Here is a 23,960-nt window from a genome sequence, read left to right on the forward strand (position 1 = left end):
AGCAAACACTAATAGAATATTATAATCACAAGCTGTAGAGCAGAATTATTATGTATTATTATTATAATACATAGCCATAGAGCAGAAGGAAAAAAAAAAACAACTAACTGAAAGGTACAATTATGGACAATGAACTACAATGAATAAACAAAGATCAGAGGAAGAATCTTCAGATTTTCCAGTAATGAGACATTTAATAATAAACACAATACTTGAAAAAATCACTTGTCTAGAAATTTGCTTTACAGCCTCAATGAGCTTCCATGAAGCCCAAAATTGTGATTCTTCTTTTGGAGCCTGACAGCTGTCTGCTATTAGTTTTATCTATTCAATCTCCAAATCCCAGACTCAGAGGTTACTGGTGTAGGTCAGTTGTGAGACCATGTTGACTCTCTTGCCATTCGACATGGAAAACCAAACAACAAAGTCTGCACTATGTCAGCAAGCATTTCACATTCTTCGGTTTGTCATGCAAAGCACAAAGACCCTGATACAGTTCAGAATGGTCTTTGTATCTACAATCTTGTTTACCCTTGGAATACAAGCTTAATTTCCCACATGCCTAAAGTGCTTTAAAAGCCACTTCATACAACAGAAGAGACAGTGCTAATCTCTGGCAGTGGAACCAGAAATAGAGAGTTTCAGAAGAGCCTCCAAATCAGCAGTGAGATCAACTTTATGCTTATATACCTCAAGTGGGGGTGTATGAAAGGAAGCATCTCTTCAGGAAAATCTAGTTCCAGTGGTGTAGGATCATGATTTTGCCATCCCTAAAAGCAAATTAGTCATCCGCTTACATTAGGAAGTTTTTCCTTTTTCCACAGAATCAGTATCCAGAATTCCGGAAAAGGTAAGGTCCCTTCACCTGCCCACACAGTGCAGCCTTCCAGGGGAAGTGACAATCTGTGGAATCCAAGGGTAAAAAGAAACTCCTGGCTTAACCATGATGAATTGTTCCCTTGAGGGCACCTCCCACCTACCATTAGCTTTGTAGTGAACTTCAGCTCCTGGCTTAAACATTTTAATTAGATGCTAGAGGAGAGATGTAAATACCCCCTAACATATAGAGGAATGCAGAATCAGAATCACAGCAACAAAAGCAAGGGCCATGACACCAGGGGAAAAGTTTCAACAGGAAATGCAGCTCCTAAAGCTTAGATCCAGCCTATCTCTTCATTGTTTACATCTAAGCAAAAACGCAGTTCTGAAGAGGTTTAGAATTATAGTCACAGTCAAGCATGTAAAGATTGCCTGATCTACTAATTTTAGAGGGAAGAGCTTGGAATTGCAGGTTGGTTTTTAGTATAGAGTGGTAGAATTGCACCTCCTCAAATGAAGAAAGTTCTTGAAAAAGGTGAAGAACTGCTCTCAACTGCCTAGTCAGCCTCTAATACTAAACCAGGTATTAGAGAATACCTGAATAAGAGAAGAGTAGGCTAATTCTTGGCTTCTTGAATGCACTTGGATAGGACTTAGGACTTGGATAGGTCCTAACTGCAGTAAAATCTGCTTCATTTTTGTGGCCATGAATACAGGGAAAAGGAATTCACCACAGGAAAAAAAATTTATTTTTACAAAAAACCAGTTAACTAATAGGAACAAAACTGTTTCAACTACCCCATATCAATCATATATCCGCTATTGCTACATGATGTGGTAATTTGGAGCCTGGATTGAAAATTTTACACTAACACAATTTCTGCTGAAAAATTATCTACTTCCTTAATTCACCCTCTCTTCAAAACTCTCTCTAGCCTTCAAACAGCTCCTAACCTTGCTAAGTTGACTGTTGGAAGGAAACTCTTTGTTACCATCATGCAATAGGTAAAATTAAATTAAGCCTGGGAAACAAACAAAACCTGCAAGCCTATCTCCATTCCATCACACCTCTCTAAACAGAACTGCCACTATCACCAAATCCTACAGAAGTACTTCCCAGAATACTTCATCCAGCATACCATATATATCCCAAAAAATATGTCTGTGGAAAAAAAAAGAAAAAAAATATTACTGTGTTCACTGAACAAATTCACACAAAGCCACAAAGTTGGGAAGAACCCAGTTACTCAAGCGGGTCATCTCTGACCTCTTCCTTCTCATCTTCAAGGGAGCTCTATAAAGCATCTTCAAAGCATCAAAGAACAAACCAGAGTATGAAAATAATAACTGTGGTGAATATTTAAAACCCAGATTCAATAAAGAGACAGCCCTCAGAGCCTGTAATAATCTGCTCCCTCTCCCCAGTTAACCCAGGTGATAAATCATCCATCTCTCTTTTCTGCAGCACAGAAATGTCACATCACACCTTTCCATGCTAAATCTTCCTCCGCTTTGTCTAAGAGTTAGATTTAGAGTAACTGCTCTTCAACTAGTGTTAAATAATGAAAATTATTTAGGCCTGAAAAAAGTTTACATGCTGAGAAGTTTGTCATCTTTAGACCATTGGAACAGATCTGTCAAAAGACATTGTTTCCCTTGACTAACCTTGCCTTGTTTGAAAGTGGAGTGGCCTTTCTTTCCTTCTGCTAATGCTAATTTCAGCCCTCAGGTATAGCTACTATACCTTTGCTTTCAACTACTGTTTGTTGCTTAACTTGGCAATTACTTTACGTAACCTAAAACCACTTCAGATTACGGCTTGTGAAAAGAGTCCTTGGAAAATAAAAATATATGGTATTGTGATTCTAATCAGCAAATCCCAAGGCCATAAACTTCAAAGAATCTTTGCAATGTGAATTTTCTCTGTTTCTGAGAGTCAGTTTTCAAGATAAATGTGGGATCTTTCAAAGACAGAGAGATGGGTATCTACAAGTACCAAGGTACAACCTGCATATTTAGAACCAGTAGTACTTTTTTCTAATGTACTGATAAAATCCAAAGAGATGGTCAAGCAGAGTAGATGATCTGTTAGGCATGAATAATTTCACCAGTCCTGTGACTTTCCTGTTAAGCATCTCTAGATGGGCATATATATACAAACTGCAGTGACTCACAGCACAGACACAGGGAGCAATGAATGCTCAAAAATACTTTTGGATCTATATTATCTTAGAACAATTTAGAGACTTTTAAATTATTTTCTACAAAATTATGCTTATTTGGTATACAGGATCCTTAAGTAGGGGTGTAACACTGCCCCAGCAAGGAAAAGAAATGGGAAAAGTAGACCTTACAAATTATCTTAATCGTAACAACAGAATGCCAGTACAGCAGCCAGGGCTTTCTGGAAGTGAAGGAACTGTAAACTGATGGCATGAAATCTTCCAGGTAGAGTGGTAACAGTGTAGCAGCAACTTCCCCAGCTGAGATCTCCTGAGGGTCTGTAGATGATATCAAAGGATATAGTTACTCCTTCTCCTGACAGAAAGGACACCCTCCCTCCGGAAACTCCTTCACATAAAATACCAGAGGAATCTCCCTGCAAGTTCATTTACAGTGAAACTCCACAAACACTTACGTCAACACTCCTCAGAGAGCACTGCAGGAGAAGGAGATGCTGCGGGGGAAGGAGATGATGGGAATTCCATTGGTGTTACAAGGCAGGAATATCTATTTCTACGTATTATTACAAGAGTTGGGTCCATCTCAAGTTTAAGATATAACCCAGTCACGCTTTAAGATTTTAAGACAAAGACAAAGACTATCCAGTCTTTGTGTCTATATATATCTGTTCCAGAACTATTTTCTCTGTTTTTTCCCTTTTTCTTATGTATCATGCTACCACTGCTAGAGTAGTAAAACCACAGCAATGATGAGATGGATAGTGATGGGGCAGTGTTGCTAATGGATATTTTCTGTGATTGGAGGACTTAACTCCTCATCTGCAAAGCCAGGAATTACAGACACCTTCATTTAACTTTAGCTTCACTGTCTCAATTAAGAAGAAAAACTGAAAACACAGAGTCAGGACTTAAAGCTGTTCTTATCTTACTGTAAAACTGCATAAAGAATATCTTAACAAAAATTTCCATTTTCTGTTCCTTATATTATAACATTTTCCATTGTCTACAATAAAGCAGCATCTTAAAAAAAAAAAAAAAGAAAAAAGAAAAAAGAAAGGAAATTTGATGCAGCTTCTTAAGCAATACCCATCAACACCATGGCTGTAATTCTGCTTTCAGTGGAATCTGCCTCCTCCCAAAAGCAGTGACATCTTCTCTCCCCACTATTCAGAACAGGCCAATATTGCCCCCAACCTGAGGATTTGCTTCAACTTGCTTTTCAGCCCTTCTGAAGTGTGATCCAAGTTCCCATGGTTATGAAGGCAATCCAACAATCTCCCTCCATCACCAAGCACTAACCCATCTTTTTAGTAATCTCATCACTGTAGCAGGACTCAGGAAATTAAACTGCAGTTAATGAATTTAAACATACTCCAGTCAAAGGAGTTTACTTCGCAAATAAATATGAAGCATTGTCTACTACCTTAGCCAAAAGACATATAAATAACTTTAATCTGTTTTTATAAAATGCAAAATAACAGCAAAACACTACTCTTCAGCTATTTTTGAAAGCTATAATTTTTACTATTTGTAGAAATTACCAAAAATCTGCACTCAATGATATTCTTATTAATGTTGACGTCTGTGTGCTCTGCATGGAATGTCCTCTGGCTTTCTGCTCGGCTTCTGCTTCCCTTCCAATTCTTCTTTCCTGTCCATCTCCTGTCCTGGTTCCACAGTCTCCTCTGGGATTAGACAAAAAGCTTTCCAAAGGCAGGAAATACTTCTAAAATGCTACTGACTGCCAGGAAGCAGCTTCAGTCACAAATCCTTCTACAAGTTAAACTGAATATGGACTTTTTTACTAGGAGTGTGACAAGATTGGTATTGTAGTCATCACAGATGTGAACCATGATACAGACACACTTGAAGAGCACACTCAGAACCTGGGCCATGTTTTACCTACAGATGTAGCTGCTGGAAGTATCAAGACAACATAATCCACTATTTGATGAGACAGGTCCTTACAGTCAGAAACTTGGAAGGCCTTTATATGCCTTTATGCAAAGCCATGTAACTCATGCAACCTCAAATAAAATTGTAATAGGGAAACAATACAAGTTAATCACGCCCAGAAGTAGTTATTAAAGCACTTCATCCCTGAGGATTTTTTAAAAGGTCATATAGACATTTCCCTAATAACAGCATTAAAGTTACTCTTGACAAGCGCATATTCATTAAACAGTCTCCTGTGCTAGTCACAAAGATATGATAAATCAACACAGGTCTGAATTACCTTCTCTAAATAACAGGTTACACAAGTAAAGAATTACAGAAAGATTTATTCAAATCCAAGTTTCAAATTTCTTCTCTCTATTCTACACATATTTATAAATGCAAGTTATGAAGGCAAAGGCAGAATTTAGTCTCGGATCAAGCTGCATCTGCCAATGTGAAATCAACTTAAATAACCAGATGGTAACCAAGTCCATATATACAGAAGTGACAAAACAATAGGAGATTAATTTCCAACCTTTTAAAAAAATAATCACAAACTAAATAAAAAGATTTTTTAATGCCTTTTTTATTTAAAATGCCTTTGTTCTAGGCAAATACAAATTGTCTTGAAGTCAAAAAATAAGCTCAGCTGTGTTGTGCAACAGTTCCATTAACCTTGCAATCAAGCATTAAATTCAAGTGCCTTGTTTGGATTTCCCTGCTGCAGGGGAAAATATACCTTCTAAGGTCTGTGCTTTATGTTACCAGAGCCAATGAGTAAAAGCCTCACAACTAAACTTCTACAATCAATAACACAAGAAACTAAACAAGCAAGTATATGGCAAAAATTCCTCTGATAACTTTTTAATTATTAACCTCATACTCACAGGTTCACAGTCTTTCACACTTGTTCTCCCATGCATTCAACTAACATCTGCTTTGAACAAGTTAAATATAATCTTAATATGTTTTCTACATGTACCAATAAAGCAACTCAGCACTCCTGCTCACTGCTTCCATTCACAGAATGAAGAGAACAATTAGTTACTGCATTTTTTATTCAACTCTTTTTTCCTATGCCCATTTTCACCCTGAAAAACTGCTGCTCAAACTAAAATTAATTTTTTGTTTAAACTGCACATCACGGTCACACAGCAAGCAAAGAGGAGCTGTTTTTAAATCACTGCCCTATTGTCAGAAACCTTTCATCTCCTGCATAAGGTGAGTAGCTTTATATTCTAAATAGAAAAGCAACACATAATAAAATCACCAAGGGTAGTTTTTCTGTGATCCTGGGTCACAGATAAATCACCAGCCATACAGAGAGTGTGTTGTGTGTAAAGTCTGTCCCCTCCATACAAACTGAAAGGATGATTTTCAAAGCTGAAACAACTGACAACCTAAGGATTGCATTTCAGTGGGTCACAGTCCCATTCTAGGTGGAATATATTTAAACACACAAATAATCTCTCTTGTCAAATGTACCTAATTGGTACCTAATGTGTTGTGTCTTCAGGGAAGGAGCTCAGCAAAGGAAAAGTGTTACAAGCACAGAAAATACCGGAGGAAGGAACCAATGAGGAGGAATGTGTCACTGGCTCTCCAGAAGGCTGACAGTTACTTAAACAATAATATACTTTATCTTAGACCAATGCTGTGTTTTAAACTGATGCCTTTGTTGCTGTGGCAATGTTCAGAAGCCACAGCAGCAGAAGAGGATGATACTTTAGATTAGTCTCCAGTTGCATCACAAAGTGGCAATGCCTTCATCCACAGCACCAGCAGGGAGTGCTGGTTGGGTTTCAAGTTGCAAATTTCAGAAATAGATACGAGCTCCTGAAAAATCCAGGCATATTTTACTACTGGCAAGCATATGTTGACTTGTAATTCAAACTGAACTGGGATTCTCTGTGAGGTTTTAGTTCTTTTGTTTAGATTTACCATCCTGCTCTTTACCAGTATCACAAGGACGCCAAAGCAGATTTAGTACAGCTGGCTTAGAAAACAAGGCCAGATTCTCCACCGCTTGTATTTCCTTAGGAATACATGCATCACTATGAAGAAAGTGTCATATCAAGCTCAGTCAAGTGCATTATGTCCCAGGAATGACTTATTGATAAAAATTTTTAATTTGGACACTGGTTCGAACATGTACCTCAGAATTCATGTTTTATACACAGAGGCCCCTCATGGAAGAAAAAGGATATGGGTCACTTACTACATCAACAGTAACACTCATCAGTCTTTGGGTTTGGAAGAGAAAGAAGCAGTTATATGCTGATGTCATTAAAAGCAACAGCATTTAACCCAGTTATCTGAGCTCTAACAGAATATATCCATCTCCCTGGGTTCCTTTCTGATTGCACTCCCATAAATTACGGATTTTCAGTCCCCTAATTCTTGATCTTTGGCCTTAGCTGTTCACACTGAATCACACTGGACTTGGAAGAATCAGTAGAAATCAGGATAGAATTAGGTCTTTTGTATTTCAAGCACTATTAAAATAGAAGTTTTGCATTTTCTTGTGCTATATCCTGTCCACAAAAACCCAGAGGACACTTCAGCAAAGCAATCAGAAGACATAAAATCAGCATTTATCCTGACACCTCTGTGAACACTCTGAAGAAACTTATATCCACATACTCAATATCTGAATTCCCAAAGCTATTTATTCCCAGGAGATCCAATATGCAGTAGACAGAGTGGGAATTGCACCATTATACGGGAGCATTTTTTGGCTGAGGCCTTACCTGTCAGCATCCCCGAGTCCCAGGGACGTGTTCCGCTGCAGCGTCTCCCGCACCGCAGCCATTCCATCAGGAAGCCGGTTCAGCCTCCTGGTGTAGAGGCCCAGACCTCCATCAGTCATGTACCTTTGACACAGCAAAACAAAATGTCATGCTCAGTAAAACAATACAAATTTGACATTTTATTGTAGCACTTATTTTCTGCATGTTTTTAACTGTGTGTTACAATTTCCCCACTTTTAAATTAAGGATATGACTTGGAATTAGAAGCAAGGAAAACTTTATTCTTGATTAGATCGGAGATGATTTTTGCCTCTCATCACTCTCCATTACACTTTGCACTCTCTCTCATCACCAAGAATTGAATTTCAACATAAATGTGATAAAGGAAGAATACCTGACTTTCATTAAGGATGCCTACATGGAAGTAATTTAATATTTGTGAATGCTACCATTAATGATCCCTTTCTGCCCCAAAAAAGACATAGTTTATACTACCTTGAATTTTTCTGCATGGGCTAAAACAATACAATCAAAATCTCAAACCTTCACAAACTAACTACAAAAATCACATTGAATTCACCTCTAGATTTTGTCAATGATCCATGAACATTAAGTATCCCAAGATTTATAGTAATCAAAGTTGCAGCATGAATGAAAAGTTTTTTTCAACCTTGTTTCAGCTCCTGCATTCTACTCGGGTTGCAACTGTGACCCAGAACCACCTGCATATAAAAATTACTACGCACTATTACTATTCTTAGATACTAAGAAGTGCCATGTGTACATATATCACTTCACAAATTGCTAAGACAGGGCATTTCTTATTTTCTAGTTTAGACAAACGAAAAATTAATCTGAAATTGAATGGAGATGACACACGGTGGTAAAGAAGGGTTAGATATTGTTGATGACCACGAACAATTCCTCATGATAACGTAGGTTATGTCTTCCAGAATTTTTGCTGAAGTCAGTACCGGAGCAGACAGTAACAGATATAACATAACGTAACTTTAAGAATTAGCAGTAAAAAAGAAGAACTGTACAACTACCCAGCACTGTGGTATAGTTAGTGAAAAAATATTCTAACATAAAATTAATATTGAATACTAAGATGTTACTGAAATACTGAAATTAAGATGTTTCTACAGTCTTGCCTTCTTGAATAACTTCTCAATGAGCTTCCCTACACCGATGTTTCAATGATGTCTTAAAATATTTTGTGGTGTTTTATGAGAGTAGTAGGTCAATAAGTCCCAAGTGTCAAGATAAAACAGGAGGATTTTTCTCTTGGTTCAGCTTCATTTCTTTAGGTATTTCTGACTACAGATATACGCAAGAACTTTAAAGTGGAAAGGCAAGTTCCATTTGCCTCTAAAGACACGGGCATGGAGTGAGCTCTGTGCTACCACCACCAGTTCATCAGCCCACACAGATCCACAGGAGCAGCACTGACAGCTGAGTGAACAGACCATAAAGATTTTCACACACCTGAGACTGAAATAACTCCAATAAGCCCAGCACTATGGTCGCTGTTTCCAGCATAGTGCTGGACATGTAACATACCTCACTGAGTTCAGAGCTGATGGGGTTGTATCTTCTCAATCCTTCAGCCACTAGCAAATCAACAGCAGCCCACAGAATAATATCTAGATACTCAGGACACCTTCCTCTTGCTTAAAAAAGCACAGAGCTTTCTCCCTAACAGGGAGACACCCTTATCCACAGCAAGAAAGGAGAGATGCTCTGAGCTGCAGCCAGCAATGCCTCTGCTGGTCAGATCTCACTGCAACAGTTGTACTTCACCCAAATCAAAATGGTTTACTACATTTATAAAAATGGGGTGGTGAAAAGTTGGGAAGCCTTGCCCAGTCTGCTGGTTAGCATTTCACTTACATGTATAAATCTGTACAGAGCCATCCCAGGAGCAACCCAGGAGTCTCTGTGGAGTTTAACAAAGAGGTTGTTGCTAAGCCAGTCAACTCAGACACGAGTATTCTCCATTCAGCAAATCTGTGGGGACTGACTCTCCAAACTCATAAACAAAGACTGTGGAAAGCATGAGGAGCAGTTGCACTGTAACACGTGGAATGTGCCTTAGGTCTGGCATTCTAACTGGTGTTTGACAGTTTATAAATATTTTATAATGGAAGAATATTTTTTCCCCTAAGCTACTAAAATAAAGGGAAAGAAGAGAGAAGCAGAGCTTAAGACCATATTGTTATACAAACATGCAAATAGTATTTTGCAAAAGCATCTCATGCACATACACTGATTGGTTTAGTGCAGCTACTTGTCTGCACATGAAACACATTTCTGTATGAATACCCATTGCACACGTACTGGAAAATGCAGCCTTTAGCTTGTTGTCAGATTTCTGGCATATGATTAGTCCTTTAATAAAAAAGATCTACTACAGCTGAAATACATTGTTTTCCCTATCTATTACTTGGAATATGTGAAAATAAATATGTTACTTTCAAGAGTTAGCCATGCTGAAATCAATGTGTTTTCATCAGCATATTTTATGTTCTACGCAGAAGCCCAGCAAGCTCAAAGATTAGAATAATTCTGCAGTTGCATCAAACTGAAAACTAAAGAGTCAGATTTTTATTGTTTTCAAGCACTGATAAATCTTACATTAAGTTAATGGAAGCTGGATGCCTTTGGCACCTTTGACCACTAGACCATGACAGTTTTTCTTACCAAAAACATGTGAAAAAGCACAGACATAAACGATGACTTTTAGCCCCCATACCACTAGGACAAGTTTCTTACATGCCAGAACAACACAAGGTAGATCTTTGTATTTTGAAACAGGTTTGTGTAATCACAGTTTGGAAGCTTTATATCTTATTTTTATTTCACGCAATATCTTCTACCCAGGAATGTTTAATTCAGAAAAGATGCCAAAACCAATGATGCCTTAGTCCTGCATGCAACAGTGAGGTGAAGGAAGAAGGAAAGGTACTATTTCTAAAGTCCGTGGAGAAAAGCACATTTACAATGAATATACTTTAAAATAAATTAAAAAAAAAAAGTTCTCTACTGTCCATTTGTTAGTACAGAGGAGATTAAAAGTTACTGGTGCCACAAACCTCCAACCGTTTCTTTATTGTCCTCTCCATCCCTCCAAACTTAAAACTGTCTTGCCTTTATGGATACATTATTATTGCTGTACATATTTGCTTTATGAGAAAGGAGACTATAAGGAAGGTATATTTTTCTAAAGACAACCTGACAGTGTTTTACTTGGGGAGGAATAAAACTAGGAAATATTATCCTGTATATAACTGTAACAGTACTCAACGCTACCTGAATTTACTGTCCTATCACACCCACACAATATGGAACACAAGAATATCAGCCTCTCCTCTACAATGACCCATTGCAGTCCAAACAATTGTATTAGGCCAGTTATCAATTAGGTGTAATTTATTTGACTTTTCTTATTAAAAAACATAATAAATTTGCACTAGATGCCTTGCTAACTTCATGACTTCTAAAAACTCTGCCAGCACACTCAGTGCAAAAAAAACCAGGACTTGGAAGTATTTTTTTACTTGCCCCAAAATAAGAAAAAGTTTAAACATATGATCTGGGGAAGACTGTCATATCCAGACTGACTTTTATACAGATGGGTAAACTCTACAAAAAATTCAATCTCACACATGCTTTAAGAATGGTACTAAAGGCCAATGGGGAATGACTGCCTTTAATGAAGTTCAATATAATAATATTTAATGAATGGACAGTGACACAGTGACGACATTGGTTAAAAGGAGTTTCTAATCTTTCCAGGAATCAATGTTTAAATACTCATCTCTATAGTTTCACTCTTCATCAGCAAGGAAAAGAAAATAACCAAACTCCTGTCAATATGAAAAGACTCAGGTTAAACAAGAGAAGTATTATGCACTTCTAATACACAACTGAGACTTACAGCCCACTTTCTAGGTGACAATTTTTTTTCTAAAAGAATGTGGCTCCCTGCCCTGCATTACAGGCATAGAGTAATTTGCTTTGGACAACCTGGACCTTTAAACTTCTCTTTTCTTTAGCCAAATACACTCTTTCTGTGCCTCTGAAATTTTGAATGCCATAACAAGCCCTTCCAAGTGTAATATTTTTAGGCTATTTCTGATGCTGAATTGATTTATTTCCCTTTCCTGAAAGGCACTCTGAGGAAACAGGAACAGGTTATGCCAGGGATCAGTAAAATCCAGTGTTCTGAATCACTTGACTTCTGCCTGCACTCCCTACTTACCCATGGATACACTCAGCCAGCACCACACTTACATTTATGGTCTGACAACTCTACCACTTCATATATATTCATTTCACTCCTTAATGTACGAATATGAATTTTCCAAGTCTGAAAATAGATAGCCAAGGGACAGGCATTAGGAGCAGCACCTCTTGGTGCTTTGGTTTCCAGGTTGGCTTGGAAATAGCTGCCCAGGTATCTCCTGGCAGAAGATTTGCCCAACAACCCAAGTGCTCGAAACTTTAAGAAACAAAAAGCTTGTAGGAATTACAGTCCTTGGATTATATCATGTATCAACATCCGCTTTGACATGCAGAAGTGTTCTCCTACAGACAGTAACACTGTTATACTTAATGTTTTCCTTTGTAATGTTTCCTTTTTCAATAGGCTTCATCTGTCTCTTTACAGCCAGTTAAATGAGATCAAGAGGCTCAACAAGCTTTGAGTATCAAAGAACAACTCTAACTTTGCCAGTCGCTAAAATCCAGCAGGAGAAAATTCTCCACTGCTGTTTCTGAAATACGATAAATGGGATCAGAACGATCCTGTTATTGCAGCTAGGAATATGTCCTAAATTTGACTTACAAAGAAATGCTAGACTAATGGCAGGGTGATGACAATTCCAAATTTCTCACTTTAGTATGAATCTGGCATGCATTTTTCATCATAACACTGGCATTTGACCATATGGTCTTTCCCCATGTTTATATCTCCCAAAAGTCTTTCCAATCCCTATCCCTGTGACTGGTTTAAACTCCATTCTTTGATCCCTGTGAATTTCAACAAAGACATTCAGGAAAAGGATTAGATCCTGAGTTTCAGTTTGGGACTGCTAATACAATGCTCAAATCCCTAATATTAGACCAAATCCTACCTTTCAGGTTCACAGAAGCACAAACCTATTGCTCAATTCATTTAAAATTTAATTTATATTTAAGGCAGTCTATAATTTATAAATTAATAGACTTTTACTAATAATTAGTAACTATTTACAATTAACAAACAAATGAACGAACTATTAATTGTTTTGAAGATGCTCCATCCAAACATGGAGTAAACATGAACAAATTACTTGCAGTCTCAAAAATCCTAGTCATTGCTGGATACCTGTTCCACTGACAGGTAACACAGGAAAATGGAGATTGTGCAAAACTTAATAAACATATTTTAGTTTCATAGTTTACTTAGGGAAATCTCTCACCTATAAAGCAATAATAACATAAATGGTACTGCTTATTCACACTGTCCAAACCAGTCTAGAAGCAAAACAGGTTCACCCCTGTTGACTACTTAATGCTCAGATCTTTTTCTGGGAAAAAAAAAAGAAATCTACAGAAATAAGTGGCTTCTGTGAAATCAGTATTTTTCTATCTGGAGATGTATTGAGGCTGCCTGGCACATAAGTCATTCAGCAGCCATCAGTAACAATTTTTGAGCACTGCTGTCCAAGGCTAAATTTTTTTCTACATCTTCTCAGCTTCAAGCAGTCTGCAGGCAAGGAATTCCAAGGCCTGCAAAGGATTTGGGTGGCTGCTGCCACTATAGCTCAGATCTCACACATGTCCCCACATTTGCTCCCTCCAGGACAATGGCTTCTGATTGAGCTTCTGAAGAAACCAGTTTCCTGTGGAATTAGCAGTCTTAGATACACATAGTCAAAGAGAAACTGTCAATATATAAAAGAATATTAGACTGAAAGCATTTCTCACATCACTGCACCCCTTCCTGTTCCAGAGGAGAGTCCCCTTACTATATGATCCTCTTTTCAACACTCACTCAAACTGTCAGCCAAGTGCACCTTAACCTCAAATTCACCTTCACCTCAAGCAAGAGGCTGACTCCACCATTGCTTTTAAAGCTCTTTTACAAATCTAGTGAAAACACCCAGGAGGCCAATCCCTTCAGGTGTGCAAATGTCACTCTGGACCCCAGGGATACCTGGGTGGAAACTCATTACTTAAAAGAAGATGACACACCCACCAAGCACAGGCTGATAGCCTGAAGCCAGGGGAAGGCTCACTAGAATCAGGCTGCTGTTCAATGGGGCTTTGCACGTGTCAATTTTGACTTAAATGCCTAAATCCTTCCTCAGAATCTATTTCAATGAAAATCATAGAAATAAGCAGTAGAATAAGTTTCATTTTCCTCTTTAGTTTTGTTCAGGAGAGGAATGACCTGTGACCAAAGAGGAGTATGGAGGGAGTGCTGCTTCTCCAGAGGTTTTCAACAGTGTCAGCAGCAGAGGAACAGTAACTCCACAGTGACTTTGGATTCCCACTCTTTTCCTGCAGATGATCCATATTGACACAGTGTGATTGCATCCCCCTCTACTGGCTAGGCCCAGACTGGGACCATATTTTGTCCTTTAGAAACTGTCCTTTCATTCAAATTACAAAAATCTGTTGTCACTGATGCAGCGGTTCAAACACTGCTGAGGTGTTTACTACAGAAAGGAGTCCAGAGTGAGATAACTGCTATTAAATGGCATTTTGGTAATTATTAGCAATAGGATAGTATGTAGAAGTAAGCAAAAATACAATACACCACAACTTCTGTGTTTATTTTATTAACACTACACATAACCTAGCACAGCTTTGTTCACCATTACTGAATAAAAAGTTTGATTCCAGCTGATGTCTAAGTTTATAACTTAGAGGCCTACATTGTCTTCCTGAATCATACACTGCAAGAGAAGTTCTATGACAGCATGTTATCAGAGATATCATTTGTGATAAATGATAAAACACTGTCTTATTGATGAAGCTGACACAAAAACTATTCCTGAAATGAGTGCAATATTTAAGAACATTTAAAACAATATACAAGGTTAATAATATAGAAAATGCTTATGCAATATTCTATTCATGTCTCCCGTAAAGAACTATAAGTACAGTTATAACACTGCCATAATTTTTTCTTTTCAGTCTTACAGCACCCAGATGTCTACGACTTTAAATTCAAACTCAGTTTCAACCTGGTTTACTACGAAGTCCGAAGTCAAAGTTTCCTTATACGTTATCATAAAAGTCAAACTTTTGATTTTGCTTGCCTGACCCCTTCATTATTTGTGTTAATTATCTATTTGCCATATATAGATACTATTCAGCAATGTTGAAAAGATCAAAATGTAAAAGAAGTCAGCCCTAACAAGACAAAAGGCAGTTCAAATAAACACTCTGCTCAAAGACAGAAGAAAAATAAAATAAACGTCCCAATGAGTCTCAGTCACGTTGAATTGTTAGAGCCATATAAGGAATGCAGTTTTACCCATCTGCTGTATTTAGATGAAAACTTATCACTAAAATCATACCATTTAAGGAGTAATGTCTAGTAAAGAACTAATCCACTGTAACTCAAAATGTACAGAAAAATACACAGTAAGAAATAGGTCAGAAAAGACTCTATGCAGACATTGAATCAATGCACAGAGCACACACATTCTCATTCAGCCCAGGATTAACTCAGCCACTCCTGATTTCCAGCCAGCCACATGTTACCTGGAGCAGCAACCATTCCTGTTGCAGGCAGCTTAGGAGGGAAGGGTTTCTCTTACCTACTGTTACCAACAACAAATTCTCATTAGCAGCAAACTGCATAGTCCTCCTTCTCTTTCTCTGAAATCTTAGCCCAAGGGAAGGTCTATTATGCCATGTATGATCCTGACATCTGAAAAAGATGCATCACTGCCCGACTGATAAATAGCACAAACCAAGAAATTGAGCTGTAAGAATCCTATAAATATCAATTACTTTCAACATCCAACAAAATCAGCCCTCAATTTCAGCTTTTCTTTGCCTCCTAATAGATATAACTCCTAAAATTAAGCTTACTTCAGAACTCTATTTCAATGATGGTGCTGATCCATGAAGGGCATAGTGCTTCTGTGTGGGTTTGATAGACCTGAGCAGAAGAAGGGCCAAAGCTGGGTTCCCCAGTCCAGAGTGGCCTGTTCTCCCGTGTAGCATCCTTTATCCATGTTCCAAATTCAACTGCTTGCAGTGCTTGTAGAAAGACCCCCAGGGAGCATAAAGATTTGAATAAACAAGAAGGAATCATAATCCCATGAGCATTTTGCACACAAACACACTAAGAGGTCGTGGAAATCGAGATCTGTAATGGGAATATATCAGCCCCAAATCATCAAATAAATGGGGAGGTTAATAAAATAGCAAAATATCTCCCCCCCCACCAACAGCCACTGCACCCATGAGAGGTCACTGCAAGGAGAATTTTAACACAGTGGTCCTGAACATCGTATGCAAGCTGTGCCCTTCTGTCCTTATCTAAAAGCTGAGGGAGCAGTTCACTGCTAGGCTGGCCAAGTGAGGTTTGAGAGTCACTAGGCAACATTTCTTAATGAGATACACTCAAAAGAGTGAGCTGGGCATGCCTCAAAGTCCGGCCTGGCATGGACCCACAGCCCAGGCTGCTCACTGCCCTGCCTTGAAACAACTGAGCTGTCAAATCATCAAACCTACATTTTGTTGGAACACAGCTGGAACAGCCGTACTTCTGCAAAAAATGATTTTGACAATGGTGTTTTTGCAGAATCAAAGCCATTTCCTGAGAAAACATGTGACCAGCATTTTCTGCAGAGAAAGCTGCACACTAAGGTAATGAAAACAGGGACAGAGGATTAATTAAATTAAAAGCAAATAATTCTAAAAGGTTTTTTTTGACCAACAGCCCTGTTGCTGCATTCTAAAGATAGATAAAAAGAAAACTAGCTCTACATCTCAATAGAGAGGACTGGGGTGGGGGAGGGAGACAAAGGTAGGAATGAGTATGTTAGTAGCTAAAGGGAGACTGAACTGGACAAAACCTTGTGAACAAACCCAAAAAACCTATGAGAATTAACATCCCCACCTGGGACAATCTGTGGGGTAGGTATGTTCTGGGTTCTGAGTGCCACTTTCTCATGAGGCTCTGAGTCTTGAGCTCTGCCAGCCACCAAAGGGAGGGGGCTGGGGACTCACTCCCCAGCTCACATGAATCTTAGTCCTCTTGCTTCATCATCGCATTATGTTTTAGCTCCCGTAATAAGGCAACTTCTTACCTTTGATCCACCCCCTGGAGACTTCCTTAGTTTAAGAGCTGTTTTCTGTCCATTTGGCAAAGATACTCTTCCTAACCCTAAGAAAGCAATCCCGGTGTCTGCCAGAGCTCTGCTTGAGCCGATTCACTAGAGGAGGCCAAACGAAACTTCCCATGACCCAGTACATTTCAGAGAAAGCATCAGGATCACAGGGCTGAAATAGTTTTTCTTGGCTATTGGATTTATTTTGGCTGTAACAAATATTTTGGCTTCCTTCCCTATCAGTTCGCCAATGAAAACACAGATCCAAGGTTTTCAGACTGCAGGATTGTAGCAATTCTGAAAAATGACAAAGTGAAACACATACCAGCTAATAAAGAGCTATTCATGCTCTAAATACCCTCTTGTGCTGTTCTCCACATACTGTAACTCAGCTTCTGGAAATTCTGAGCCTGTTTGCCCTATCATTGATCTTGGTGATTTGTTCTGCAGCAAGTCACACGGATGTTTTCTTTACAATCCAACTCTCTGATTTCTAAGCAGTTTATTATTCCTGTCCCATGAAAACACAATGCTATTTTTTTACTATTTGGAATAAACTGACATTGGGGAAGATAACTTATGGAACAGGCTACCAAACATTTGTTCACACTGGAGATGGTAGCCCAGTGTCATTAGGTGTCTCACTGATACTCATTTTTTTCACTCTTTTTTTCCTCTCTCCCCATTAATATTGGGATTATATCCAATGCTGTTATTGCAACACTCCCTTCTCTGGGAATCCACACACAATTACTCTCCATAGACCATGTAACCCCAACAGTATGAGGCTGCTTCCAGCAACGCTCTCTCCAAGTGCCCACCAGGGCAGCAAGGAGAGAACCCCCAAACTGCCCACCTCCAAACCCTGCCCACAACCTGGAAATGGAGCTGGATCTTTCCAACAATGGATTGACCTACAGTACCAATTCTGCCCTTGGGACTTAGTCAATGACTCCAACAGTGCTGTATAAATCGATAAACCAACTCATATTATTTAGCAAAACAGGTTTTTGTAGCTAAAGGTAAAAAATGTGGACTGCTTGTCCTAAAAACTTTGAGATCTCATTAATCAATCTGTGGCTAGTTACATGAGTAAAAAGTGAAAGTTATCTCCCTCTAAAAACCAGTGGGGGAAAAAAGATGTCCTAACACTCAAGGCTACGAGTGAGGTGGGGGGGAGTATATGACTCTTTCTGCAAGATTCATCATTCTTGGCATTATTCTTGGTATATAACTCACTGGTGACAGAAGTACCAACTCACAAAATAATTTTATTACACTATTAGTCCCTTAGACCCAGAATCTAAAGACCACACTTTTACTTTAAGACTGTGGATACCCACATCTTTTACCTTGCAGGATGACCAGACTGACACAGAAAGAAAAGGAAATGATACACAGAGATGAGCGAGGGCAGAGATTTCTGGCAATATCATTCATAAATTCAACTGCTTTCTTTTTCTTTCCTTTTCCTCAACGTGGAATCTGAACTTTATATACTAAGTAAAGATCTGCAAGGACGGGAGCTCCTCTGGGATATGAGCAGCAAAAGCCTGAACTGCCAGAGATACTTCTCAACTCCTGCTGAAGGTGTTTTATAGAAACCATGGTGCTACTCAGAATTTATTTTCCTCACTTACAGACCAAAACTGCAGCCACAAGTTTGAATAAAATTCACAGTCTAGAGAAAAAGCAGTAACTTACTACAATAAACATTACAAAACTCACGTGTAAGTTGATTTATTTGAGGAAAACACAAGGTGCTTTAGGGATATGATGCATTGTTAATGCAGCTACAGCTACTGGTGCTTTATCTGAAACAGAATTTCATACTGGTTTTTGCATCAGTTTCTTTACTTTGTGCTTCCCTAACAAAGAATTGAAAATAAAGCGCCTGACTTTTTGAAAAGTGTGAAAATATCCAAGTATTCACAATGGACAGAATTACTGGAGGTTTCCAGATGGTGTAACTGAACTGGTTAAATTAGTGACGCAGCAGCGGCTGGATTCCAGCTTTCTATTCCAGTAAGAGACACTAAATCTTCCAAAGAAGCCAATGCCACAAGAAATGTCACAAATAACAAAATTACAAAAAAGCAAAGGAGGTAAGATGGCCAGACAGGGAAAAGGCTGATGCACTTGAGCTATGAGAAAATGACTGTACGTTACAGTAGGAACTGAGAGGAGACATCCTGAATTGAACACTGACTTTAGAGCAAAGAACAAATGCTTTTTCCATTCGAGGCAGAGACAAAATGTTCATGTAAAACCTTGTTAATAATTGTCCATCCTTTCATACTTCTGCCCACTAACTTGTTCTTTAAGCTTCATTTAGCGTGTACACCTATTTTACCTAACACAGAGACGCAAACTCATTTCCTTCCATTGAGCTGTCCCCTTAAAGTTCAGACAGCAAAAGAGTTCAGTGAAGTACAAAAAATGCCTCACTCTCTCCATCTCGTGGGCATAAATGAATGTTGCAGCATGTGTTTGACAACTACAGTGAACCTTGACTCAGGAAAACTTTTTAGCATGTGCAAGGATATGTTTATATATAGGAATATTTTCTTAACATGCACTTAAAACTTAAATCATGTGTTTAAATCCCACTGACTGAACAAATTGTGACATTGAGCTGTCTCTCCAAACACTTATTAAAACTAGTAGAATTTATTTGGTGTTGGTTTTAACTCTCTCTCCAAATAACCATGGAAATACAGCACCATTAGAAACAACAGGAGAACCACACAAAGCAGGGCCTTAACTCACCCGCTGGTGATGTCATCAGCTCTGATATTCTTGCCCAGCACATCCCCGTCGCTCATGTAGCCGGTGGCATCCATGGTGATGCCTTCCAGGTCCATCTCATCGCCGCCCTTGTCCGAGATGTCCACGTGGCAGACGCTGCTGCCGCGCGACGCCAGCTGCCGGCGCAGGGGGGCCGAGTACATGTAGCGCCCCGACTCGGTGTTGATGAAGCGGCTGGCATTCCCCCGGGGGGGATACCCATTCCCCATGGATGGAGCGTCGCCTGCCTGCAGGCGAGGGCTGGACTGCCCCAGTCTCCACGACAGGGGGGTCGGGCGTCCCGTCAGGCTGAGGATGCTGCGGCCGCTGATCTCGGTGGTGACGTTGGTGTCGAACGTGGTCTCCAGTGTGCTTGGGGAGAAAAAAAAACGAGATGCATCGGATTAAATGTGGCTGCTCTGTGGAAAGCTGTGAGATTTCGGGTGACTGCAAGAGCTACGCCCTGAACGCTCACTGAGTTACAGATTGAAAGGAACAGAGCTAACAGAATTCACCTGCTACAACACTCTGTAAGAGTAAGGTCCGTTCCTCCATGACACTCTTGCACACAGACCTCAGGTGCTCAACATATATGTGAGAAGACTTAAGCAGGAACTTATTAATGGATTATCCATAGTATCAAAGCATAACTTTTTCATCTTCAATCATATATAACTCCATTATACCATGGGTTTGCCACTTTAGGCAAGGGAGTGGGACAATAAGATGACTAAAGGAAAACCAGCTGAAGTACTACTTTTCTGATACATTTTCTTTTTTTGTCTGCATTCATTAAAGCCCTAATATTCTGGAGATGTGTCCAGCACCAAGATGGAAGCTATTTCTACACTGACTAGAGGATTAAATGAAAAAAGTAAAAAGAAAGGTAAAAAAATTTCTCTTTCAAGATGTATTTTATATATCAACAAACCAATGAATGAACTAGGAATAGTTTTGAAGTTGATCAAACCCAAACATGGGAGTAAACACAGGAAAAATAATTAATTACTCATATATATGCATGACTTGAGTATAATTTTAAGAATACTGGTATTATTTCTATATGGAAGCCTAGAAATGGGACTGCTACACCATGAGATTTCAGGGGATGAGTACAGATTGCAAGACTACACCCTGAATACTCACAGCTTAGTTGCAGCTAATCCACACCTGCAACTTCTCTTACCCACATGAACTCCTCTTTTCCTTTCCTGCTCAACTAACAGTGTCCCTTTTTTTATTTATTGTGGATATTTGTTAAAATAAACAGCACTGTACCATTCACAATACAATGTCCCGTATATGCTGCAAAAACCTACGTATCCTCTGGTTACAGTAATCAAATCATAATGAGTTGTTGCATTAATTGAAATTTGAAAAGAAAACTAGCATTGGGAGTTTATCTTTGCAAGCTCTGCCTCAGTTTTAGATATAAAGCCAAAACACAAAGTGTGCCCCCAATGAACTCATTTAGGCCTGGAGTCCATAAGGCCCCGAACTCATTAGGGGCCAAATAGCTTCTTCTCCCAAACCTCCTGTTCAGCACTGAAAAGATCTAAGTCACAGAATGTTTAAATGCAATAGCAGTCTTTGTTTATTTACAGCATATTTTAAATATTGCTGAAGATTTCCAAATGCTCCTTTAAAAAATAAAAGCAGTTAAACACATGGATGACTAACAAAATTACAAAAATTTGTTTGACCAAAGATTGGTCAGGAATTCGAGGTATCCACTTGATCAAGTGGGTCAAGCACAGTTCACCTGCTTTTTAAACAAAATATTACACAGAGGAGGAGAGGGGTGTAATGCACTTCAGTTATTCAACAGTAAGATGAAGAAGCATTTTACTTATATTCACACATCACCTCACACATTTAACAAGAATTCATTATTCTTCACCTCTTATTCTATACACAGCCTGTTCCATCAATTACTCATCAGGCATCTCAGTAACCAGTGGAAAGTATTCAGAATCTGTGCACTAAAGACAATAATTACAAAACCAGTATCTTCAGTGTTAATCATTTTTCAAGGATGCAACCCAGCCAGGTCTAAGAGATGTAAAGAAGGAGCCCAGTGATTTCTGTTTTCTCATAAACAGTTGTCCCATTACCTGTGAGTGACCTGGGTTCCCCGTAAGCTGGACATCGTTTCCTCCAGGTTCTGTCGAAGGTCAGCGATGTTCTTCACAGTTCGTAACCGCCGGGTCTCTGGATCCTCTCCTACAGGAAAAACAAGCCATGAGAAAGGGTAAGGCAGGAAACAGCACAGAACCGAGCTGTTACCTATGCCTGAATCTGGCTCAAGCACACTTTTTTACTGACTTTCTAAATGCTTTAAACTGATTAGGATTGAAGTTCCATTCCCCTCTGCAGGCACCTGTCATTGTCACATCCTGACTGAGATGAGCTCTGCGCAGTCAACTTCATCGCACAGGCTGCCTTTGAGATGTTGCTGTATTGTCATTTCCCCATATGACCCAGTTTAAATTCTGGTTAACTTTCAACCTCATTAGAATACATACTCCATCAATACCACCCTTTCCATCTCACATATTGACACAATTAACATCAACCTGACACAGCCAATTTCTCCAATGCTGTATTTTCACTAGGTCTTCTTCCTATTTCACATAGAGCTCATTCTACAATAACAGCTTTCCAATAAACTAAACTGTGCTGACTGGATGCTCCATGCTGAGTGATGTTTCAGGTAAAACAGCAAAAGTTCTTGCTTGTCAACAGCACAACACAGCTGCTGTTACCCAAATGTGCTACATAATACAAACTTGGGAGATGACTTAGTTCTCATGGCATTTAGAAACCCTGCTTTTTAAATACTTTGTTCTAAAACACATTTATGTCCTGCTCTTTAAAAGTACAGTTTATGTAAATAAAAAAAGTCCTCCTACTGCCTCAGCATAATTTCTTTTTATAAAATTAATAATTCAATTAGTGTCTTAGTATAATTTATTTACATGCTCTCAGATGTCAATTCAGAAATGCTTTGGTTGCTACCTCAGCTGAGCTTTATAGAGTTAAACCTTCTAAGAAGCTGAAGAGAAGTGAATTTCTAGTAGTGCCAGCATATTCTTTGTAAGCTGAAAGCTGAAACAGAAAACCTCCAAAAAGCCATCACAAAGCTTCTATTGGGCACAGAAGGAAATGATTTCATTCTAAAGGGTTTACAACTCATGACTAAAGAAAATACTACAGTAAATGTAAAACTTTTTATGTTTTGTATCTGCCTTGTCTGTACAAGTGATGCATTCTTAAGCTGCCAGAATCCTTGTCATCCATACCATTGCTAGTTTAGATGGATATCTATATTACAGATAACAGAAGTGTTAAGAACTAGATAAATGAGCTGTTGTTGGAACTTTCTACATTCTTCGTTTTATATTTCATGTTTCTAAAAGATGCCAGGTTGGTGGCACAGAAAAACACAGTCACACACTGTTGCCTACAAAGCAGCAGTGGCACAAATTACAGACCAAAGTGCTTAGTGTCCATGTTAGCAATTTTTTTTCATCAGTCTCTACTCCCTGGGAAATCATCTCCCTGAGTTACAATTCACTTAAGCCAAAGGGTTAAACAATTATGGTCTGTTTCTGGACTGGAAACATTCAGCTAACAAAACAAGACTGATTCCTTTAGCCAAAGGGTCTCTGGGACAGAAAACATTTTCTATACTCATGGATCTACAAATTTTTGCAGTAAAGAATATAAAATATTTATAGGCCTTTAGCTTAACAAAGGTCATAGTGCTCTTTTACAGATCATTTCTCTCACACATACAAAGGCAAACGGTAGGTAACTTCTTACAAGAACACACAGGAGACAAACTAAACCAATTTCCATTGAGATTCCTCTTATGCCTCAATTCATACCAAATTTTCACTTAAATTGCATTCCACTGCTTAAATTATAGGTATACTTAAAAGGCAGATATTGGATAGTGCCACTAGAACTTAATTATGAAACCACTTAGCTTCTCATGAGCAGGCAGGATCTTTAAACAATTCCACTTCCATTTTTCCTACCTATGCTCTCTTTTGGTTTATATGTGCTTTTAAATTAAAGGCTATGCAGGGAGAGAATAAATCTGTCCCTCACTACTTCTAGTTCAATTGGGTTCAGGG

The 23,960-nt window shown here is 38.8% G+C and overlaps 1 protein-coding gene across 12 annotated transcripts in view; it reads right to left on the minus strand.

Annotated features, from left to right (window-relative positions):
- NAV2 (neuron navigator 2) overlaps positions 1-23,960 on the minus strand; it is a 389,060-nt gene that overhangs the window by 79,253 nt on the left and 285,847 nt on the right. For all 12 annotated transcript variants that reach the window (XM_027696304.1, XM_027696303.1, XM_027696298.1 and 9 more), the window contains 3 exons: positions 21,933-22,041; positions 19,801-20,190; positions 7,691-7,813 (listed from right to left, as the gene is read on the minus strand). In XM_027696304.1, the coding sequence (XP_027552105.1) occupies positions 7,691-7,813; positions 19,801-20,190; positions 21,933-22,041 (622 nt within the window). The remainder of the gene's footprint in view (positions 1-7,690; positions 7,814-19,800; positions 20,191-21,932; positions 22,042-23,960) is intronic.

Source organism: Neopelma chrysocephalum, unplaced genomic scaffold (assembly GCF_003984885.1).
Source record: "Neopelma chrysocephalum unplaced genomic scaffold, ASM398488v2 Primary Assembly neopelma1_106b, whole genome shotgun sequence".
Classification (NCBI taxonomy): Eukaryota; Metazoa; Chordata; class Aves; order Passeriformes; family Pipridae; genus Neopelma; species Neopelma chrysocephalum.